General features: G+C 43.9%; 1 protein-coding gene across 2 annotated transcripts in view; it reads right to left on the minus strand.

Annotated features, from left to right (window-relative positions):
• The window catches only part of SNF8 (SNF8 subunit of ESCRT-II), a 62,584-nt gene that overhangs the window by 16,569 nt on the left and 23,699 nt on the right, over nucleotides 1-22,316 (minus strand). For both annotated transcript variants that reach the window (XM_068264226.1, XM_068264227.1), the window contains exons 4-6: nucleotides 19,870-19,974; nucleotides 2,428-2,500; nucleotides 2,211-2,352 (exon numbers count right to left, since the gene is read on the minus strand). In XM_068264226.1, coding sequence (XP_068120327.1) covers nucleotides 2,211-2,352; nucleotides 2,428-2,500; nucleotides 19,870-19,974 — 320 coding nt within the window. The remainder of the gene's footprint in view (nucleotides 1-2,210; nucleotides 2,353-2,427; nucleotides 2,501-19,869; nucleotides 19,975-22,316) is intronic.

Consider the following 22,316-nt stretch of genomic DNA (forward strand, 5'->3'; position numbering starts at 1 on the left):
CCCTACTCTCTGGAACTCTCTCCCACCAGCCGTCAGACTCGCCCCCACCTTTAATACCTTCAAACAAGCTCTCAAGACTCACCTCTTCACGCTCGCATACCCCCCTACACCAGCACCATAATATGTTCTGTTAGACCCCCTCTCAAAAGACGCACCTATTGTCTCCACCCCACCCTTTAGATTGTAAGCCTCTGGCAGGGCCCTCCTCCCTAATCTATCCAGCTTGATTATGCAATCTTACTCACAACCACCCCTCTTGTAGACTCGAACAGTCTCTATTTTGACCTATGACACTGTATTGTTATCAAATCATTTGCATGATCTTGTTTTGTTGTGAGTTTCCGTATGTTCTACCTGTATGTTAACCCATTTATCTATTGTGCAGCGCTACGTAATATGTTGTCGCTTTATAAATACAATAAATAATAATAATAAAATTTTTTTACAATAATAAGTACACAAATATCGGTTTTAAATTATAAACGGTGTAAAATTCATTAACAATTTTATTTAGATAGACATCAAGCAGTGAACACTGGTTGTCAACAGAGTTATCTGTTTAAGCACAGTTAGGGGTCAGTGTGTATGTGGTGTGTGATTGTGCATGGTTATCTGGCCAGATAGGTCGCTGTGGTTGGAAACAGACTCCTTTTATGCATTTGTATTCATTTTAAGCGAATACATTTTTGTGAAGATTGGTTCACTGGCGCAAGGAATTTTTTGAAATAATAAACCGTTTATGTTTAATCGTGTTTCCGTCTGACATTTAGTAGAAACTATCTATAACACATTACCGTAAAAATACATATAAAGTATAAACTTAACGGTAAAAACATTAGTTGCAATCTTAACCATATATTTTAGTTTCTGAAAAATTTTAGTGGCTAGACCCGGATCTACAATTAACCACTTATAATAAAGACTCCTTATATCCAATCTGAGTGAGTCTTCTTTGGAGGTAAGACACCTATATTACTGTATGGTAATTACACAGAGACTTATTAAAGAACCCGGGCGCCTCCCCAAACCTCTAAATAGTTGTTACCCACACCCCCAAAAGGGGTGTCAGCACTTTCCACTCGCACACCCAGCCTACCAGTGGAAAGGCCGACAGGAGGAGAGCGACCACCCTGTTCCAGAAGGCTCCGGGATAACGAGCCGGAATGGTTAATTTATGCAAGCTGATACGGTGGTTGCAGGACTGCAACCCATCTTTGTGAGTATAAATTACCCACAATCCCCCACCGATTATCCACCCAACAACACTGCACTATTGGGCTCCCGGTCTCTCCCCCTCTCTATAGGCCGAAGGATCTCCACTCCCATTGTGAAGGGACCTCCAGAGACCTGGACCAATTCTATGTCAAAATGATAATTAACGTAATTATAAAAAGGACCCCTGGATTCAAATGAAGGATCGGCACCACACAAAGTACCGGTATTATTAGCTCCGATACTTTATTAAGTCATAAAAGTGACAGGCAACGACAGCCCGCTGTTTCAGCCTATATGGCCTTTCTCAAGTTGCCACAAGTCAAATTTGTGTGGTGCTGATCCTTCATTTGAATCCTGGACTGTGACCCCTCGGTACAGTGGAGAGGATCTGGGCACACACTTAAAAACCTGAGCCTTGTTGTAGGTGCTCCCGGAATCAAGTTCACATAAAAAAGGACCCCTAAAATTACAAATCTTAAAAAGAATGTAAAAATGATAAAAAAAAAAAAAAAAAAAAAAAAGGAAAATGACATGTCAAAACAATAATGTAATTATGATTCTAAGAACAAATGTAAAAAATTGTTAAAAAAAAAAAAAAGTACAATATCAAAAGTTAAAACGCTAATTGTGAAAACATTTTATAAATGATAGTTTCAATTTTAGCATTGTAAAATGATAAATAACAATAGGCGCAAAACAGTTTAACGGGCTCCCGATTCGTTCAGTTTTGCGCTTAATAGCTGATATTTAACATTGGAGTCAATGGCGGCGCCCGATTGGTCCACTTCTCATATGCTCCCGATTTTCCTGCTTCCGCAATTCCCTTATATTACATAGAAATGTAAAGATTGGATGAAAAAAATTGTACCATGTATGGGCACCATTAGGAAGACACTACAAACCAGAAATGCTGTTTGTAAATAACTGTATAATATACAGGGCTGACTAGGAGTGTTTTTTAATCACATGTAGACTTTCACTTCATTTGTACCAACCTCTGCTAGTTGCAGAACCACAGTGTGATCCATGTTGAGCTCTGCAGGCACAGACTGCACTAGGTAGGATCCGCCCACCGGGATGATGCCAAACCCACTGCCAAGGACCTTAAGCTTTTTGATTGCTCTGATGATATCATCTCTGTAAAAAAAATGGTATTAGTGTCTGCTATAGGGCTGGTTATGCTCTCTGAGAATGGGGGAGGGGCTTGCTTACTGACTGACGTCCTGAGCTAGTTTCCCTCTTCCCTTCAGAACCTGCTGGTGCAGTTCAGCCAGAGTGATCAAACCTGGAGACAAAGAACAGGATAGGAGAGGCTGAACACTTCCAGTAACGAAGAACAGGGCTGTTCCCACAACAATAACATTGGTTATGAACCATTCTCAGACTTGTTTTGGTCAATAATGGCAACTAGCCCCAGTAGGCAGTGTTTGCCCCAGGCAGTGGCAGATGCATAGGGCTGTGCAGCTGCATAAGGGCCCTGTCACCTTAGGATTGTGACCCAAGGCAGCTGCCTCTGAACTGCAGAGTATCAAAAAGATTAATGGGAGACCTGGTTTATCCCAGCGTGATCATCATATCTATAATAATAAAATAAAAATGAAAAACTAGAGTGGTAACTCACCTCTTGCACTCTAGCGAAGCGATCCACCTTTCTTCTCAGTGCGCCCATCTCCATGGCTCCATCACTGGTGAATGCTCCACTCCCCATTCTGTGGGGGGCACGTTTGGCTACCTAATACCTTGGAGGAACCTCTAGTTACCCAATACTGAGGGCACAGTGGCTGGATAGTGCACAGTTAGGTGCAGTTTCTCTATGATATAGGTGACCAGGATTTGAATCTTGGCTGAAGCCAATACTTATTCAGTAAGAAGTCTGTGAGCAAGACTATCTAACACCCGCAGGGTGGCCTATTGAGGACGCTCTTAAAGCGGATCCGAGATGAAATACTAAATATAACAAGTGACTTGTCTATATATCTTATCTAAAGTTTAAATAGTTTACACAGCAAATCTATCTTCAAACAGCTTCAACAGTATAGTAATATTTTTTCCTGTGATACAATGGGAGCAGACATGTTTTCTGCTTGTCACTATTACACAATTACACACACAGGCAAGCTTATCTGTATCTAGGCATGCTCATCTGCATATTCTGTGAAAACTCCACTCTTATCTCCTCCATTACACAGGCAACTGATCTGTATCTGCACTGCAGCTCTCAGATTGTGAAAACTCTGCCTCTGAAATCTATAGCTAGTAACACCTTTTTAACCTGCCCAGACTGAAATTCCACAATCCCTTGCAAGCGCCAAGGCACTCTGGAGAAGCTGTGGGTGTGGCTTGTTTAGTTTATAGGAAATTAGGGTATTAAAACAAAACAAAACAAGTATTTGGCTTGAGGAATGCCCTATAAACTATATGTAAGGAACACAATTATGCAAGGAGTAAAAGTTCATCTCGGATCCACTTTAAGCACTTTGAGTCGGGAGAAAAGTGCTATACAAAAGGTAGCATTATTATCTTCTAATAGTAGTGGGCACTACTAGCTACATAAAATTGGAGGGAGAAACTTAGAGTTACTTAATACTGAGGAAGTGGGCACCTCTGGCTACTTAATACTGGGTACATAATACATGAGGAGTACACCTGGGCGCACCTCTTTGCAAATACTAGAGGTACGTCTGGCTACCTAATACCTTGGTGGGGGGACCTTTGGTTACCTACTGCTTGGGGCACATATGACTACTAATACATGGGGCTACCTCTAGCCACCTAAGACAGAGTACCTGCAAGTACCTCTGGCTACCTAAAAATGGCTACCTAATACTAAGGTGCACCTCTGCTTAAATAATACAGGTGGGCACCTATGGCTTTCTAGTGCTGGGGGTACCTATGACTACCTAATACATGGGGGTACCCAATTCTGGGAGGCACATCTGGCTACCTAATACTGGACACACCTCTAGTTGTCCAATATTGGGGGAAGGACCTCTGTGTGTGCTATGCAAAACCTGGGGAGGGGGGGGGGGCACCTCTGGCTACCTAATATGCTGTAGGCACCACCAGGGCTGTGGAGTCGGTACAAAAATCCTCTGACTCCTCAGGTTAGTATTCCACCGACTCCTCTATTTTGCATATTACAATCTTGTTGATTGAACGTACAAATACAAAACCATACAAAATAAATGGGATACAGTTGGGGACATCAAACTTGGAGAAGGACTTGGGAGTACTCATCGACAAGTTAAATAATCGTAAATAATAGTATTCAATGCCAAGCTGTTGCAGCTAATGCTAATAAAATTTTGGGATGCATTAAAAGGGAAATAAAAACTCGAGATGCTAGCATAATATTGCCCCTGTTTAACTCTCTAGTAAGACCTCATCTGGAATATGGAATTCAGTTCTGGGCACCACATTACAGGAAAGATATTGCTGTTTTAGAGCAGGTGCAGAGACGAGCAACAAAATGGATACGAGGGATGGAAGGTCTCACTTACCAAGAAAGGTTAGATAAACTGGGTTTATTTAGTCTAGAGAAAAGACGCCTTAGAGGGGATCTAATTAACATGTATAAATACATCAGTGGGCAAAATAAAAGCTTGGCGGATTAGCTTTTTGTCATTAGGCCTTCTCAAAGGACTAGAGGACATGATCTGCGCATGGAGGAAAAACATTTTAGCCATTTATTTAGGAAAGGGTTCTTTACAGTAAGAGTGATTAAGATGTGGAATGCATTGCCACAGGAAGTAGTTATGGCAAATTCTATACCTGCATTTAAAAGGGGCTTAGATGCTTTCCTTGCGTTGAAAGACATCCATAGCTACAATTACTAGGTAATTCCCAGTGATGTTGATCCAGGGATTTTATCTGATTGCCATCTGGAGTCAGGAAGGAATTTTTTTCCCTTTTGGGGCTAATTGGACCATGCCTTGTAAGGGTTTTTCGCCTTCCTCTGGATCAACAGGGATATGTGAGGTAGAAGGCTGGTGTTGTACTTTGTTCTCTGATTGAACTCGATGGACGCAAGTCTTTTTTTCAACCCAAATAACTATGTAACTATGTATGTAACTACGGTATGTATGTAAATAAAATGCATCTCTTAGGAACAGAACTGAGAGGGATATGGAGGCTGCCATATTTATTCCCTTTTAAACAATAACAGTTACCTGGCTATCCAGCTGATCTTCTGCCTCTAATACTTTTAGTCATAGACTTAGCCTGCATTCACATCATACATGCTTCCGTGCGCATTTGGAAGCGCGTATGACGTGGTAACATGCAAGAATGGCAGAAGGGTATAGACAGCCCTTCTGCTGTTCACATCAAATGCGCTGTGCAGCAGTATGATGCGCTTGCGCACTGCTGCATGCATTCTGCCCGTAAGCGCAGAGGTGACCCATTCACAGTCAATGGATGGGATCAGCAGTGTAGCGGGTAGCAGCGCAGATGGCATGCAATCATACGAGTTGTGTTCCGATCGCATGGCCATCTGCGCTGCATAGATGTGAACGAGGCCTAAAACTAGTCTTTGGTAAGAGTACTTGTAGAAGGTACAGACCGGAACAAAGAACATCTATCAGACCCTAGGCAATGTGACTGCGGGTACATGTAAGAGTGATATGCAGGTACTCTGTAGGAGAATGAGGCTATTCTTCCTCTATTACACATTATTCATGTACAATCTGAACCAGGTTTATGGGTGATATACAACACCTCTGTGTCTAATGTGCACAACATTCTCAGTGGTTTCCCTGCAGCTCTGTAGAGAGTGCATATGTAGAGTATAGTACTACTGTGTTACTTAACCACTTGAGGACCACAGTCGTTTCGCCCCTTAAAGAGACACTGAAGCGGGAAAAAAATATGATATAATGAATTGGTTGTGTACTATGAATAATTACTAGAAGATTAGCAGCAAAGAAAATATTCTCATATTTTTATTTTTTTAGGTACAGTATATAGTGTGTTTTCTAACATTGCATTATTCTCTAATATGTGCAGATTACACAACACTCTGCTCTGAAAGAATCATTTTGAATGCAGTCTGTGAACTAATGAGCTCTCCTCTAGCAGATAAAAAGAAAACTGTTCACTTACAGTTGAGATAATAAAAGTCAGAAGACAGCCCTCTCCACCACTTTGAAAGTCGTAGAGATTAATGGCTTTTTTGCATAGACATAACAACTGGAGTTTCTTAACTCTTCTTGTACTAGAAACAATTACACTGATGTGTCTGATCTTTTTTTTTTTTTTTTTTAAAGAGAATTTTTATTGATTTTCGATTTTTATAGGTTAACAAACATTAACATCATAAAAACAGAACAAGACAAGAACATTCCGGTATTCTCCCACAGCTTTCATGACATTATTTCTTCAATCACATAGGTTGTATCCTGATATATGTCAATGTACCAAACAGAGGGTAATTGTATTACAGTGGTAGTATATTGCCCCATTCCAGTCCTCGTACGATTCTTTTAAGTATTACTTAACCTTGTACCCAATATATCGGTTTATTTACTTTAGTGCAGATCTTGTATCATTACGGAAATGTCTAAGTGGGGTATTACAGTATCTAAGGTGTCAACCCAGGTGTTCCATATTTTCCCAAATTTCTTAAACTGTGATCTAGACTGGTAAGTAAGCTTATATAACGGCAAGGTACTATTCACTGTCTCTATCCATTGTTGTATAGGTGGTGTTTTATTTTGTTTCCATTTGGAAGTAAGGGTCTTTCTGGCATAGAATAATAGTGTACGTATCAGCGTCCTCTTATGTGTCCCACAGCCCACTTCCCCCAAGATTCCCAACATGCATGCTTGGAAGGACATGGTTGGCGGTATTTTGTGCAGAAGTACAGAGGCGCCCAAAGGTTAAAAATTACAAAAAAATTTTTTTTAAAAATATTTAAAAGGGGGGTAGTGCTGGATGAAACACCTCCCCAGTGACGACAGATCGCACTGATTCACATGAAAGAAACCAGCTTTATTCTTACTCCACAACAATGTTTGCAACGCGTTTCACGGGTCTGATGCCCGCCTCCTCAGGCACATAAAAAGGAACAGGGAGTAACTTATCTCGTCAGGGAGCGGGTTTTAAATATTTTTTAAAAAAATTTTTTTGTAATTTTTAACCTTTGGGCGCCTCTGTACTTCTGCACAACTTTTGTATCCACCAGTTGGATGGGTGTGAGCACCTTCTTTCTATAGAGAGCGACCTTTTAACCTGAGCGGAGACAGGTTTAAAATCCCCGCCTGCTATACCAGTGGTTGCCTAAACTCGGCAACCCACACTTGTGAGTATAATTCCCTTTCTTTATCTGTCCAAAAAACAACTACGGTAACACACTATTGGGGCTCTCGTCTCTCCCATTTGTTTTTCATGGTTGGCGGTAGTTTGAGCTTATTGGACATAAAATGAGTGACTGATTTCCAATAGTCCTGTACCTGGGGACAGTACCACACACAGTGTAAGAAGTCAGCCCTATTTACTCCACACTTGAAGCATGCGTCTGTAGCTCCCTTTCCCATCTTTGCCAGTCGTGCTGGTGACAGGTAGGCCTGATGCAACCACTTAATCTGAATCACTTTGTCTTTTGAGGCTATGACAGTTTTATAGTATGTGTCATGGAATTCTAACCACTCTGAGTCAGCAATACCCTCTCCCCCGACCGTCCACTTGACCTTATAACTATATGCATTATTTCTTAGTTTTGCAAGCAATATGAATTCATAGTACTTTGATACTAGTTTGTTATTGTCCTTCTGCAACAGTAACGATTCTGAAGGCGTGGGGGCTAGTACCACTCCGTGTAGGCCAAGCTGGGTTTTGAGTGCATGCCTAATCTGGAAGTATCGAAACATTGAGTGTCGTGGAAGCTGAAATTCCTGTCTCAGAGTGGCAAAGTCCTTAAAGGAACCCTCAGTATATAATTGGTTAACGTATTTAATGCCCGCTTTGCACCAGAAATGTATGTCAGGTATGTTTTTGAGTTCCGGGAGCTGGTCATTATGCCAAAGGGGTAAACTAGGGGATATAGTACTAGGGGAGGGATCACATATTCGTTGGACTTTTTTGAATACCTTAATAGTGTGTCTAATCAGTAAAGTACCTTCGTTCCCTGTTGGAACTTCATTTCTGTAAATAGCGGAGCAGAGAGCTTCGTACGATGTGGCGATATCCGCCTCTGTATTCATGTCAGAGTTAGTTCTAACTGAACCCAACCAGCTCTGTATGGGCACCAGCTGGGACGCTAGGTAATAGGCTTGAAAATCAGGAAGCGCTAGCCCCCCCCCCTCCGAGATTGGTAGGCGAAGAGTTTGCAGCGATATTTTTGCATTGCTTCCCGCCCATAGGAAACTAGAAATAAGGGAGTCTATTTTTTTAAAGATACTTTGCGGAATCCAGCAGGGAGACATCTGTAGAATGTAGAGTAGCCTCGGGGCAATGATCATTTTAATTGAGCATATTCTACCGTATAGATTTAGTGGTAAATTCAACCAACGCTTCAGCTGAGATTCAATAGATACCAGAACCGGTTGTAGATTATATTCTTTAAATGAGTTTATATCTCTATGTATCCAGACTCCCAGATATTTAAAACTGTCCACTATCAACAGATTGGAAATTGGTGAAATTATATTATGGTCAAACGTATCCAAAGGGAAGAGGACTGATTTTGACCAGTTGATAGTAAGTCCCGACATTCGTCCAAATGTATTATATAATTCTAAAACTGCTGTCAACGACGGGCCAGGGTCAGCCAGGTATATGAGCATATCATCTGCATACAAAGATATTTTATCCACAGTGTGGTTGATTATGAGTCCTCTAATATCAGGGGCTCTACGCACCGCCTGTGCCAGAGGTTCTATTGCCAGAGCAAACAGCAGAGGGGACAATGGGCACCCCTGCCTGGTGCCTCGGCTAATTTGAAAGGTTTGGGATATAACCTGGTTGACCCTGACCCTCGCAGTTGGTTTAGTATACAAAATTTGAATCCATTTGCAGAAGCGAGGACCGAATCCAAATCCCCCAAGTACCTTCATTAAATAAGGCCATTCAATGGAGTCAAATGCCTTATTGGCATCGAGGGAAAGGATTACCCTGGTATTTGAGTTAGATGTGTCTGATCTTAATGTTTTATTTCTTAGCTGTGCTATACATACAAATCATAATATCAGAATTTTTTTTTCGCTTTAATGTCTCTAAGGACCAGAGCCTTTTTTTCCATTCAGAACCTACCACCTAAATGAATTTTACCTCCTTTTCTTTTCACTAATACAGCTTTCTTTTGGTGCTATTTGATTGCTGCTGCGAGTTTTACTTTTTATTATATTCATCAAAAGAGACATGAATTTTGTCAAAAAAATGACTAACTTTCTGTGCTAACATTTTTCAAATAAAGTTAAATTTCCTATACATTTGAGCGCGAAAGTTATTCTGCTACATGTCTTTAATAAATAAAACCATTCAGTGTATATTTATTGGATTGGGTAAAAGTTATAGCGCTTACAAACTATGGTGGCAAAAGTGAATTTTTCCATTTTGAAGCATCTCTGCCTTTTCTAACCACCTGTAATGTTTCATGAGGTGCTAAAATTCCAGGATAGTATAAATACCCCCCAAATGACCCCATTTTGGAAAGTAGACATCCCAAAGTATTCAGTGAGAGGCATGGTGAGTTCATAGAAGATTTTATTTTTTGTCACAAGTTAGCGGAAAATGACACTTTGTGACAAAAAAAAAAAAGTTTCCATTTCTTCTAACTTGCGACAAAAAAAAATGAAATCTGCCACAGACTCACTATGCTCCTCTCTGAATACCTTGAAGTGTCTACTTTCCAAGATGGGGTCATTTGTGGGGTGTGTTCACTGTCCTGGCATTTTGGGGGGCCTAATTGTAAGCACCCCTGTAAAGCCTAAAGATGCTCATTGGACTTTGGGCCCCTTAGCGCAGTTAGGCTGCAAAAAAAGTGCCACACGTGTTTTCGGATGTATTTTTACACATACCCATGCTGGATGGGAGAAAAATCTCCGTAAATGACAATTTTTTTTTTTTTTTTATCTTTTTTTACACACAATTGTCTATTCACAGAGATATTTCTCCCACTCAGCATGGGTATGTGTAAAAATACACCCCAAAACACATTATACTACTTCTCCTGAGTACGGCGATACCACATGTGTGGCACTTTTTTGAACCCTAACTGCGCTAAGGGGCCCAAAGTCCAATGAGTACCTTTAGGATTTCACAGGTCATTTTGCGACAGACATTTGGTTTGAAGACTACTCCTCACGGTTTAGGGCCCCTAAAATGCCAGGGCAGTATAGGAACCCCACAAATTACCCCATTTTAGAAAGAAGACACCCCAAGGTATTCCGTTAGGAGTATGGTGAGTTCATAGAAGATTTTATTTTTTGTCACAAGTTAGCGGAAATTGATTTTAATTGTGTTTTTTCACAAAGTGTCATTTTCCGCTAACTTGTGACAAAAAATAAAATCTTCTATGAACTCACCCTACTCCTAACGGAATACCTTCGGGTGTCTTCTTTCTAAAATGGGGTAATTTGTGGGGTTGCTATACTGCCCTGGCATTTTAGGGGCCCTAAACCGTGAGGAGTAGTCTGGAAACCAAATGCCGTAAAATGACCCTTGAAATCCTAAAGGTACTCATTGGACTTTGGGCCCCTTAGCGCAGTTAGGCTGCACAAAAGTGTCACACATGTGGTATCGCCGTACTCAGGAGAAGTAGTATAATGTGTTTTGTGGTGTATTTTTACATATAACCATGCTGGGTGGGAGAAATATCTCTGTAAATGACACATTTTTGATTTTTTTTTGTTAACACAATTGTCCATTTACAGAGAGATTTCTCCCACCCAGCATGGGTATGTGTAAAAATACACCACAAAACACATTATACTACTTCTCCTGAGTACGGCGATACCACGTGTGACACTTTTTTGCAGCCTAGGTGCGCTAAGGGGCCCAACGTCCTATTCACAGGTCATTTTGAGGCATTTGTTTTCTAGACTACTCCTCACGGTTTAGGGCCCCTAAAATGCCAGGGCAGTATGGGAACCCCACAAGTGACCCCATTTTAGAAAGAAGACACTCCAAGGTATTCCGTTAGGTGTATGGTGAGTTCATAGAAGATTTTATTTTTTGTCACAAGTTAGTGAAAAATTACACTTTGTGAAAAAAACAATAAAAATCAATTTCCGCTAACTGTTGACAAAAAAAAAATCTTCTATGAACTCGTCATACACCTAACAGAAGACCTTGGGTATCTTCTTTCTAAAATGGGGTCACTTGTGGGGTTCCTATACTGCCCTGGCATTTTACAGGCCCAAAACCGTGAGTAGTCTGGAAACCAAATTTCTCAAAATGACTGTTCAGGGGTATAAACATCTGCAAATTTTGATGACAGGCGGTCTATGAGGGGGCAAATTTTGTGGAACCGGTCATAAGCAGGGTGGCCTCTTAGATGACAGGTTGTATTGGGCCTGATCTGATGGATAGGAGTGCTAGGGGGGGGGGGGGTGACAGGAGGTGATTGATTGGTGTCTCAGGGGGTGGTTAGAGGGGAAAATAGATGCAATCAATGCACTGAGGAGGTGATCGGAAGGGGTTCTGAGGGGGGTCTGAGGGTTTGGCCGAGTGATCAAGAGCCCACACGGGGCAAATTAGGGCCTGATCTGATGGGTAGGTGTGCTTGGGGGGTGACAGGAGGTGATTGATGGGTGTCTCAAGGTGTGATTAGAGGGGGGAAATAGATGCAAGCAATGCACTGGCGAGGTGATCAGGGCTGGGGTCTGATGGGTATCAGTGACAGGGGCTGATTGATGGGTGATCAGTGGGTGATTAGATGGCAGAACAGATGTAAACAATGCACTTTGGAGGTGATCTGAGGGTAGGTCTGGGGCAATCTGATGGTGTGGGTGATCAGATTGCCCGCAAGGGGCAGGTTAGGGGCTGATTGATGGGTGGCATTGACAGGGGGTGATTGACAGGTGATTGACAGGTGATCAGTGGGTTATTACAGGGAAGAACGGATGTAAATAATGCACTGGCGAATTGATAAGGGGGGGTCTGAGGGCAATCTAAGCGTGTGGGCGGGTGATTGGGTGCCCGCAAGGGGCAGATTAGGGTCTAATCTGATGGGTAACAGTGACAGGTGGTGATAGGGGGTGATTGATGGGTGATTTGATGGGTAATTAGTGGGTGTTTACAGGAGAGAACAGATGTAAACACTGCACTTGGGAGGTGATCTGATGTCGGATCTGCGGGCGATCTATTGGTGTGGGTGGGTGATCAGATTGCCCGCAAGGGGCAGGTTAGGGGCTGATTGATGGGTGGCAGTGACAGGGGGTGATTGATTGGTGTTTGACAGGTGATTGGCAGGTGACTGGCAGGTGATCAGGGGGGGATAGATGCATACAGTACACGGGGGGGGGGGGGGGGGGGTCTGGGAAGAATCTGAGGAGTGGGGGGGGGGGGTGATCAGGAGGGAGCAGGGGGCAGTTTAGGGTTAAAAAAAAAATAGCGTTGACAGAAAGTGACAGGGAGTGATTGATGGGTGATTAGGGGGGTGATTGGGTACTAACAGTGGTCTGGGGGGTGGGCAATCAGGGGGCAGGGGGGGGGGGGAAATCAGTATGCTTGGGTGCAGACTAGGGTGGCTGCAGCCTGCCCTGGTGGTCCCTCGGACACTGGGACCACCAGGGCAGGAGGCAGCCAGTATAATAGGCTTTGTATACATTACAAAGCCTATTATACATATTACATGCGGCGATCCGGGTGCTAGTAACCCGCCGGCGCTTCCGAACGGCCGGCGGGTTACAGCGCGAGGGGGGCCGCATAACCACGCCTGCCGCCGCCTCCGCCGATGGGCGTATTGCGGTCGTTTAGGCCCAGCGCCGCCCATTGGCTGGGGGCGGTCGGCAAGTGGTTAAAGTAAACCAAAGACAGATGAAAGTTTTATACATACCTGGGGCTTCCTCCGGCCTCCTCAGGCTAATCAGTCCCTCGCTGTCCTCCGCCACCTGGATCTTCTTCTATGGGTCCAGGCACTTGAGCCAGTCAGGCGCAGTGCACATGCACACACTCCGCTGCCAGGAACGTACTACACCTGCGCACTATTGCGCAGATGCAGAACGCTGGTGGCTGGGCTGTGGAAGCGGCGCGTGGCCGGACTGCGCTGACTGGCTGAATTACCGGGACTCATAACAGAAGATCCAGGTGGTGGAATAGGACAGCGAGGGACTGATTAGCCTGAAAGGGGCTGGAGGAAGCCCCAGGTATGTATATATAAAAAAAAAAAAAAAAAAAAAAAAAAAAAAACTTTGCTTTTCATCCGTCTCAGGTACCCTTTAATTCGTAGTCACCAAACCAAATTTTAACAACATATCAAATTATTTGATTTCATGAGCAAAGGTAGTGCATACATTTGCATAAACTAGCATCAATGCAGCTACCCATCAGGCTTTATTCTTGCAGCATAGATGTTATTTAGTATATATGTTACGGCCAGAACCCAAAGTTTGGCCACTTCTAGTTCTGGCCGGCCACTTCGGGTTCTGGCCGGCCAATGTGCGAAGTGGCCGCTGCGCTGCGGCCAATGTGAGAAATGGAATTAATGTAACAATGTATCTGCTGGCCCCAGCGCAGCGGCCAAATGTATCGCAACTTAGTTATTAGCCGGCTTTTTCTCTGCCTCTCTCTCCTCCCCCCGCCTCTCTCTCCTTCTCTTATTATGGGCAGCCGGGGGGGGGGGGGGGAGACGGGGGGGGGGGACGCGGGTGCTGGTAGAAGCAATGTCTGCAGCCTCCCCGCTCTGCTTCCCTGGTGCGACGAACGACTCTGGAGGGGGACACGAGTGCTGCCCAGAGAAGGAGAGAGAGGCGGGGGGGTGGAGAGAGAGGCAGAGCAAAAGCCGGCGGCTTCATCTGTTTCATTGCCGCCAGCTTAATTTCATTAAATTAAGTTGCGATACATTTGGACGCTGCGCTGCGGCCAGAATATACATGAATGTTACATGATTCATTCCATTTCTCACATTGGCCGCAGCACAGCGGCCACTTCGCACATTGGCCGGCCAGAACCCGAAGTGGCCGGCCAGAACTAGAAGTGGCCAAACTTCGGGTTCTGGCCGTAACATATATAAAAGATTCCTGTGTACACATCATATATACAGTCACAATCAGATAGGTATATCTGACTTTAAAAATACGAGACTGCTTCATTGAAGCAGCACAAGTAACTTTTTTTGATTGGTTTATTTCATATTTGTGGGCTAAGCACAGATATTACTGTATATAAAATGTATGATGACTATTATCTGAGAAATAGAACTTTTATCATATTTTCTATTTTAATTACAGTTTAAATTCATTAGGAGTAGGAGTATTTTTTCCCCCGCTCCAGGTACCCAAAAATTGCTCTGACTCCTCGACTCCACAGCCCTGGGCACCACTGGCTACATAACACCTTTGGTCACCCAATACTGGAGAAGTGGCACCTCTACCTAATACCAGGGAAGCACTTTTGGAAGTCTAATACTGGAGCGCACCTCTAGCTACTCTAGGGGGTGTGCCTAATACTGCAAAAGTACCTCTAGCTACCTAATAATAGGGGTATATCTGGCTACATAATACTGGGGGGCACCTCTGCTTACATAATACATGGGGGACAAATCTTATATTGGAAGGCACCCCTAGTTACCTAAGGGGACACCTTTGACTAATAAATACTAGGGGGCACTCCTGGCTACCCAATATTAGGGGGCACTCCTGGCTACCCAATATTAGGGGGCACTCCTGGCTACCCAATATTAGGGGGCACAGTTCTGGCTGGCTGTGTCTATACAATACAATAACATTTCTATAGCACTTTTCTCCCATTCCCATAGGACTCAAAGCGCTTAAAGAGAACCTGTACTGAGTAAAAATATTTAAAATAAACACATGAGGTAACTTCAAATGAACATTGCATAGTTACCTTGCCATCAGTTCCTCTCAGAAGCTCACCATTCTCTTCTGACAATAATCCCTTCCAGTTCTGACAACATTTTGTCAGATCTGAAATATATCAGTTACTGTCAGTAAAATATCAGTTGCTGTCAGTTATAGCTGAGAGGAAAACTGATGTACCAGGGATAGTCAATGTTTCCCTATGGCTCAAGTGGGCGATGTTACAGTTTAACTGTGTGCTGTCCAGAAAGCTGTTATGGGTAATGGCTATTTTCAAAATGGAGGACGGAAAATTCCCTTGATCACAGTGAACAAACAGGACGCGGGACAGGAGAAAGACACTGAGGAGTAGACTACATGGAAGGTAAGTATGACTTGTGTATGCCTATTTTGACTTTTATTTTCAGTACAGGTTTTCTTTAAGCTCTCTCAGATTCAGTCGTTGGTAGTAGGATGAAGTATTTACACAACCAAAGTTATATTTCTGCAAATGCCAAACTGAACAGTCTGGATTTGAACATTTCAGTCTGGATTTAAACATGTCCAGGGATGGAGCTGTCCTGATCTGCTGAGGTAAGGCGTTCCAAAACGTAGGAGCAGCATGACAGAAAGCTCTGGGACCAAAAGTTTCCAAGTGGACTCTGGGTAGGATTAGATTATTAGAACCTTTGGATCTGAGATTGCAGGGATTGCTATGCAGCTGCAACATTTATTTCATGTATCCAGGGCCCAGTTTATTTAGTGATTTAAATGTCAGTAGGCCGATTTTGAATAGGACCCTCCATTTTATAGGTAGCCAGTGAAGGGAGTGCAGGACTTGCGTTATGTGGCAGTGACGGGGTTGGCTGGTTAACAGTCTGGCAGCAGTATTCTGTATCAGCTCTAGGCGGTACAAGTTCTTTTTTGGAAGGCCAGTGTAGAGAGCATTGCAGTAGTCCAGTTGGGATGTAATGAAAGCATGAACTAAGGTTGGTAGATCTGGGGGGATGAGGTGCTTGATTTTTGCGATGTTCTTCAGGTGAAAATAGGATGATTTCCCCACAGCAGAGATGTGAGTTCTGAAGTTTAAATCCCCATCAATTATAACTCCCAGGCTACGCACATGATCAGAGCTGTGTAGATCCGTGCCTCCTATTCCCAGTGGTGAAGACTGCAAGTTAAGTTGTTTTGTTGTCATGCGCTGCCCTCCGATCAGAAGGACCTCCGTTTTGTCTGCATTTAGTTTCAGCCAGTTGTCACTGATCCATTGCTGTAGTTCGCCTAAGGTCAGGGCAGTTCAACATGAACTGTGTTAGGCCAGGATCCAGGTCACAGGTAGTTTGGCAGAGGTGAAGGAGGATGCCTGATGTGACTTCTTCATCAATTTCTTTGAATTTTGACCAAGGGGTTACGATGTCTCTGCTAATGGTCTTCTGTGCAATATTAGGTTCAGATGCTGGAAGTTGGATGGCGGACCTTATAGCGGAGACTTTGTCTGAGAAGAAATGGGTAAATCGGTCACAGAGATCCTTTGAAGACTGGATATTACGTTTTTGACATGCTGGGTTGCAGAGTTTTTTCCACTGTGTGGAACAGTTGGGCTGATTTGTTAACTGCATTCGCAATCTCATGTGATAGAAAGGATGACTTTCTCAGCGATTACCTTTTGGTAGTTCAAGTGGAGGATTAAGGCATGTTTGTCTTCTGGGGACTAAGATTTGCGCCACAGTCAAGTTTTCAGCCTAGTCCTATCAGCTCTTTTATAGAGTTATCAAACCACTGTGCATCATGGTGTGGAGTAAGACATTTGGTGCACAGAGGAGCAATGATCTCAAACATGAACACCACATTTGTTGTATTTAAACACCAGAGTATCAGGGTCCAAGCTGGTCAAGTCAATTCATCAAAGCTGAGGTGATCTCTATCTCAGATATGTTATAGTATTGTAGAGGTGGCACACCTTGCCCTGATGTGGGTGCTGTAGCCTGTGGATGCTGAGCCCAAACATCCAAAATTATAACCAGCAAAGAGAGTCCAGGTTAGCACACCATTGGAAGATTCAAGTTTCTTCAATTTATTGCTTCATAAGCACATAGATATGACAATTGTTTCGGGGCCAACAACGGGTCCCCTTCTTCAGATAGTGCAAACAAATGTTTGTTTGCACTATCTGAAGAAGGGGACCCGTTGTTGGCCCCGAAACAATTGTCATATCTATGTGCTTATGAAGCAATAAATTGAAGAAACTTGAATCTTCCAATGGTGTGCTAACCTGGACTCTCTTTGCTGGTTATCTCAGATATGTTGTGGTGTTAGCCCTTTTAAGTGGCAATATTTTATTTGGTTCTTGAACTGGTTTTTGACAGTTGGTATTGAGAGGGAGAAGTGGATAGTGTGATGGTCTGACCAGGCAGACCAGTTATCTGGAAAGGCATCTCTGGCCAGCTCAAATGGAGGGGGGGGGGGACGGGACCTGGCTACCTAATATTGGGGGTACTCCTTGCTACCCAATACCTGGGGGGGGTTGGCACTAAATAGTATTAGGTGGCCAGAGGTGCCTCCCGGGTATTAGATAGCCAGAGGTCTTCTTGCACCCTAATACTGGAGGGCAACACTGGCTACATAACACAGAGGTGCACCTTTGTTTACCTAATACTGGAGAAGGGGGACATCTCTGGTTACCTAATAATTGGGAGGCACCTCTGGGTATCTAATATTGGGGGGCACCTCTGGCTACTTAAAGGGAACTTTAACTGTACCTTAAACAAAAAGTTTCACTTACCTGGGGCTTCCACCAGCCCCCTGAAGATGTCCGGTGCCCGCCACGGAGGGGGACCACATGATCAGCGAGTGACCATGCGGGCGCAGGACCTTTGCAGGGGGCCAGTGGAAGCCCCAGGTAAGTGAAACACTTCGTTTTCAGTTAAGGTTCCCTATAATACATGGGGGCACACCTGGCTACCTAACACCTGGGGGGGGGGCCTCTGGCTACCAAATACTGTGTATGGACGGGGGACCTGATTACCTAATACTGGAGGCACACCTGGCGATGTAATACTGGGGGGAGGGGACATTGGCATGCTATTACTGGCTCACCTGGCTACCTAATACTGGTGCGTGTCTGGCTACCTAAGAATCACAGAGCAGAATTTAGGCCAGGAGCACACTAGGCAAAATCGCTAGTGTTTTTGCCTATAATGAAAGTCTATGGGCTGCATGAAAAAAAAAAGCACACATGTGTGTTTTACACAGTGCATTTTTCAAAACCCACAGCTCATCCACTGTAAGGGTAGGGACCCCTCTATGAAATAGGCCTGCTTAATCCACAAGTGTGGATATGTGGAACCGATAATCTTGTTTTTTTGGGATGTTGTGCTAATCCGATCACGATCTGCGAGTTTGATCTGAGGCCACTTTAAATTCTGCTCTATGACACTAGTAGATACTTCTGGCTTCCTAATACCTGGGGGGCACCTCTGGTTACCCAACATTGGGAGGGAACGTCTGGGGGCACACATGGCTACCTAATCATAGTTGTGTCTCTGACTGTCTAATACTGGCTACCTATTAGCAGGAAAGAAGGGGGTGCACCTCTGGCTACCCAGTACTTGGGATGCTCCCTCTGGCTACCTAATACTTGGGGGTAACGTCTGGCTACCTAATACTTGGGGGTAACTTCTAGCAACCGAAGAATGGAGGGAGCACCTGGCTACCCAATACTGTGTACATCAGTGATTGTGTACTACTGAAGAGGCACATCTGGCCGCCTAAAATGGAAGGGGGAGGGGAAGGTTTGGGGGCTGAGGTACGACATCTGGCTACCAGATACCTGGTGGGAAGGGGGGCACCTATGGAGTCGGGCCAATTTTGGGCACCCGGAGTTGGAGTCGTTGATTTCATAAACTGAGGAGTCGGATGATTTTTGTACAAAATCCACAGCCCTGTTAAGTATTAGACTAAGGAGTCGGAGTTGAGGAGTCGGCGTTGGAGTTTCATAAACCGAGGAGTCGGAAGATTTTTTTGTACAGACTCCACAGCCCTGCAATTCACCACCATCAGCCTCCCGTATGAATGAAGCTTTAGTATACTTATACTGATCACTAATACAATTGAATACTAGCATTGTTTATATTATCATTTGATTTACAACCCCAGGTGAACCATGAAAAAAAAATGTACATTCAGTAGCTGATGACAATATTATAAATTGCAATGACATTAAAGCGGATCTGAGATGAAAAACTATAACAAGTAACTGGTCTATATATCTTATCTAAAGTTTAGATAGTTTACACAGCAAATCTAGCTGCAAACAGCTTCAACAGTATATGATCATTTCTTCCTGTGATACAATGAGAGTAGCCATGTTCTGCTTGTCTTTATTACACACAGGCAAGCTGATCTGTATCTCCAGCCCTCAGCCTGTAAAAACTTGACTCCCCTCTGCCTCTGAAATCTCTGACCAGTAACACCTCCTCCTCCTCCCCAGACTGAGCTCCCATAAGCCCTTGCTACATGGGTCTCCAGGTGCCAAGGCACTGGAAAAAGCTGTGGGCAAGGCTTGTTTAGTTTATAGGAAATTAAAGTAAAAAAAGTATTTGGCTTGAGGAATGCCCTATAAACTATATGAAAGGAACACAATTATGCAATGAGTAAAAGTTTATCTCGGATCCACTTTAAAGTAAATACTTTCACTCACCTCCATTCTGGTGCTTGAGCGCCAGGCACACTTCCACTATCTGCACTCCCAGCTCATAATAAAAGTCACCGACTCCCAACATTTCTGACCAGAAGCCTTTCCCAGCTGACAAAACAAAAGCAACAACAACACTTAATAACCTTACAAGGCGTAAAATCTTTATTCACACAGTAATCATCTCAGTAGTCAGATCCTTGTGGAAAATCCATGTGGGTTTTTCATAATTATTGATCTTTAAATGTTCAGCTGACTGATTGCCATAAGAGAGGTCCAAGCAGAATTATTAATTTTACAAAGACGCCACCAAGATTAAAGGCCAGAAAGGTTTTCCTGCTCACATCCTCAGTCCCTCTTCCAAGTAATAAAACAAACCCACTTCCTTGAAAGTTGCCATACACAAAATGCAGTTTGGCTGTCCTGTGCAGAGCCTCTTTTAGCCTGTCGCTCTGTGTGTTATGGGGTAAAAGTAAAAAAGGGCGCAGGAGGCTAGTGGACAAATCGGGCGCCGCCATTCACTCCCATAATAAATATCGTTTACTGGGCGCCGAACGGGAAAAAAGGGTGCCCGAGAATAATAACGTTTTTCCAAGGGCGCCCGAAGATTTTTAATGTTTTATAACTGCTTGTGATGATTTACGTTTCCTATTTCAATAAAACATTATTTTAAATGTTATCCCTTACTGTTTGTAAAACATTATTCACAAAATAAAGCGATCAGTACGTAACGTAAATTGTAATATATTTTATCCCTTACTGTTTCTAAAACATTATTCTACACACAATACAGTGATCACTAAGGAGGGTCTTAGGTTTAGGCACCACCAGGGGGGGTCTTAGGTTTAGGCACCACCAGGGGGGGTCTTAGGTTTAGGCACCACCAGGGGGGGTCTTAGGTTTAGGCACCACCAGGGGGGGTCTTAGGTTTAGGCACCACCAGGGGGGGTCTTAGGTTTAGGCACCACCAGGGGGGGGTCTTAGGTTTAGGCACCACCAGGGGGGGTCTTAGGTTTAGGCACCACCAGGGGGGGTCTTAGGTTTAGGCACCACCAGGGGGGGTCTTAGGTTTAGGCACCACCAGGGGGGGTCTTAGGTTTAGGCACCACCAGGGGGGGTCTTAGGTTTAGGCACCACCAGGGGGGGTCTTAGGTTTAGGCACCACCAGGGGGGGTCTTAGGTTTAGGCATCCCCAGGGGGGGGTCTTAGATTTAGGCATCCCCAGGGGGGGGGTCTTAGATTTAGGCATCCCCAGGGGGGGTCTTAGGTTTAGGCATCCCCAGGGGGGGTCTTAGGTTTAGGCATCCCCAGGGGGGGTCTTAGGTTTAGGCACCACCAGGGGGGTCTTAGGTTTAGGCACCACCAGGGGGGTCTTAGGTTTAGGCACCACCAGTGGGGTCTAGGGGTTAGGGGTAGGTACAGGGAGGGTTACTTACTAATTTTTTTTTAAACGTTATTATACATTTCACTTTTTAAACGGAAGATTAACGTTTTCACAATTGCCGATTTCATGAACATTATTTAATGAATTATAACTTTATAATAACGAATATTTAAATGAAATATAGTACATTATATTTTTAAACGTTATCCATGTTTATCGTTTAAAACTGCTCTACTGAGCTACCATATAACTACAGCTAAATCTGGGAGTTCCCTTTGTGCTATGCTATTGTCACCTGGCACGATATTTGGACAGCAGTTTTGGAACAATCACTGTACAAGCATGCTGCTCCTGAGAGGGATGAGGGAGGATAAGCAAGCAGCGCCACACTGCAGGAACTTCATAGCAAATGCAGAGTGAACAAAAGCCATTAGACAAGAGCGGCCCCCTACAGCGGATTGCTAGAGGGGAGGCCAGAGATGTGTGTGTGTGTGTGGGGGGGGGGGGGGGGCTGCATAGTTACAACAAAATCTGTTGTGGATACAGCATGAGAAATTTAAGGATGCAGTATGATGAAATGGAAGAGGAGGGAAGATGGGTAACGTCTGAACAGCAGACTTGATGTCGCATGGTAGCCTCACAGGGTTGGTGCATAAAGAGAGCCCACTATGGTGTAGGTCTAAAGGCTTGTTGCAGGAGACAAAACTTTGACAGCTGAAATACAAGTATGGGTTACCACGTTGGCACTGTAAATGCAGATGGGGAGATTAGACCCAACCCCACTCAGGTTAAGAAGTCGCTCTCTGTAGTAGCAAGAAAGGAGTGACACCCCTCCACCAAGAGTGGACAAAAACTAGACTGATATAGGAGGCAGTGGTGGTCTTGCGTCCCAACAGATGACAGAATGGGTCTATTTCAGTATAGAACACAATTTCATTGGAATCGTACTCCACTTTGTTGCAACGTGTTTCACGTGTCGAGCCGCTTCCTCAGGCAACTGTGAGAAGTGCCCATGCACTGAGAGACTTCTCGCAGTTACTCCCCTATTGCTTGAGGAAGCGGGTTTGAC

The sequence above is a fragment of the Hyperolius riggenbachi genome, chromosome 12 (assembly GCF_040937935.1).
Source record: "Hyperolius riggenbachi isolate aHypRig1 chromosome 12, aHypRig1.pri, whole genome shotgun sequence".
Classification (NCBI taxonomy): Eukaryota; Metazoa; Chordata; class Amphibia; order Anura; family Hyperoliidae; genus Hyperolius; species Hyperolius riggenbachi.